The sequence below is a fragment of the Suillus discolor genome, assembly GCF_016758755.1.
Source record: "Suillus discolor strain FC423 chromosome Unknown F5147scaffold_8, whole genome shotgun sequence".
In the NCBI taxonomy this organism is placed as follows: domain Eukaryota; kingdom Fungi; phylum Basidiomycota; class Agaricomycetes; order Boletales; family Suillaceae; genus Suillus; species Suillus discolor.
Genome location: NW_024541255.1, coordinates 124,457 through 125,919, shown reverse-complemented (window position 1 = coordinate 125,919; position 1,463 = coordinate 124,457). Strand labels below are relative to the sequence as shown.

At 38.6% G+C, this 1,463-nt stretch overlaps 1 protein-coding gene across 1 annotated transcript; it reads left to right on the top strand.

Annotated features, from left to right (window-relative positions):
- Positions 1-249: 249 nt before the first annotated feature.
- Positions 250-405, top strand: F5147DRAFT_531633 (uncharacterized protein; the record flags this gene model as incomplete). Its single annotated transcript, XM_041430092.1, has 1 exon — positions 250-405. A coding segment is annotated over one exon (156 nt), but the record flags the coding sequence as incomplete, so codon positions are not given.
- Between the last annotated feature and the right edge of the window lie 1,058 nt (positions 406-1,463).

Below are 1,463 nucleotides of genomic sequence, written 5' to 3'. Positions count from 1 at the left end.
CTTGCATTGGACAAGTACTTTGGTACTTTGGATGCACTTTTAGATGTGGTCAAAGTTGGGAAGGTAAAATCTTACCTATCAAGTAGGTGTATGTGAGCTAAGAGGTTCATAGTCCCACACTGGCGAAGAGCTTGCAGAGACATTTGCAAAGATGCTAGAAGAATTTGGCATATCAGAAAAGATATGATTCACAAAAACAAAATACACTTATATGCAAATGAATCTATGAGACACAGATGCTGAGTATTAATTACATGTGATAATGCATCCAACAATGACACAATAATTTGCAAACTGAGTGATAAAGTGCTCAGGTTCAGTGGAGCAGTGATGCACACTAGATGCTTCCTTCACATGATAAACCTAGTAGTGAAATTGTTGATCAACAAGTTCAATGCGAAGAAACAAGGAGCCAACCAAGTGGATAGTACTGAGATAGAGCTGGAAGAACTCAGTGTAGAGGTGGAAGAGGATCCAGAAATGATAGATGAGGCAGGAATGATGGACGGGGTATATAATGAAGACAGATTTGTTGAAAAGGCTGAGTTGTTGGATAAGGGTGAGCATGTCACATCGCACTGAACAAAGAGATTCAACCAGTAAAATGAGTACTTGTCAAGGTAAGTGCATGCAAGAAAATAAAACTCGCCATTGAATTCAACTTATGCCCCAGGTGCGCAAGCTTGCATGAAAAAAACAAAAGATGAATGTCTGAGATACTGTCTGTGAGCAAATATTAAAGTCATGGTTGTGTAGAAAAAGTGTGGTGTTCAACAGGTTTTGAACTTGTTGCACTGCAATAGAAACAGATTTTGACTCTGTTATGACAGCCACATGGCTGAACACAACTTGGATTATCTTGCAAGCAAACTGACTATGAGCAAATTTCAAGGTGTGTTTTGATAGAAAATGAATTTTATCATTGGCAGGTTTCAAACCTGCACATTCCAAGAGAAACAGATTTTGACTCTGATGATCACTTGCCAATTTCTTCTTTAGCAGGTTTTGAACCCACACAGACAGATTTAGATTCTGTTGTATTGACTGGTTGACTAAGACCAGTTGAATGCACTTCCAATGAATTCATTCAAAAGTGAATCCTCAAGGCAGTTCTTTCAATAGTATGGTCGCCATGATTGATTTTTTTATTCTACTCTTATTGCAAAAGACATCAGAATTCTTCTGGGGCTCTTGACTTCAAGACCTGTTTATCTAGCAATTGCTCTGAAAAAGTGATGATAACAGACCACCATAGTGGGCTGATGATGTTTGTGATGTCTTGGGATTAACAGCTGTGTCATGAGTGAGGACCAACAATGGAAGGATCACATATGATTGGACTTGAGGGGGATGTTAGAAATTAATATTAGAACTGATAAAATGCAGATAAATGTACCTTGAGGATTTGCTTCTGAATGGGCTCATTGGAAGTGCATCTAACTGGTCTTAGCCAAGCAGTTGAT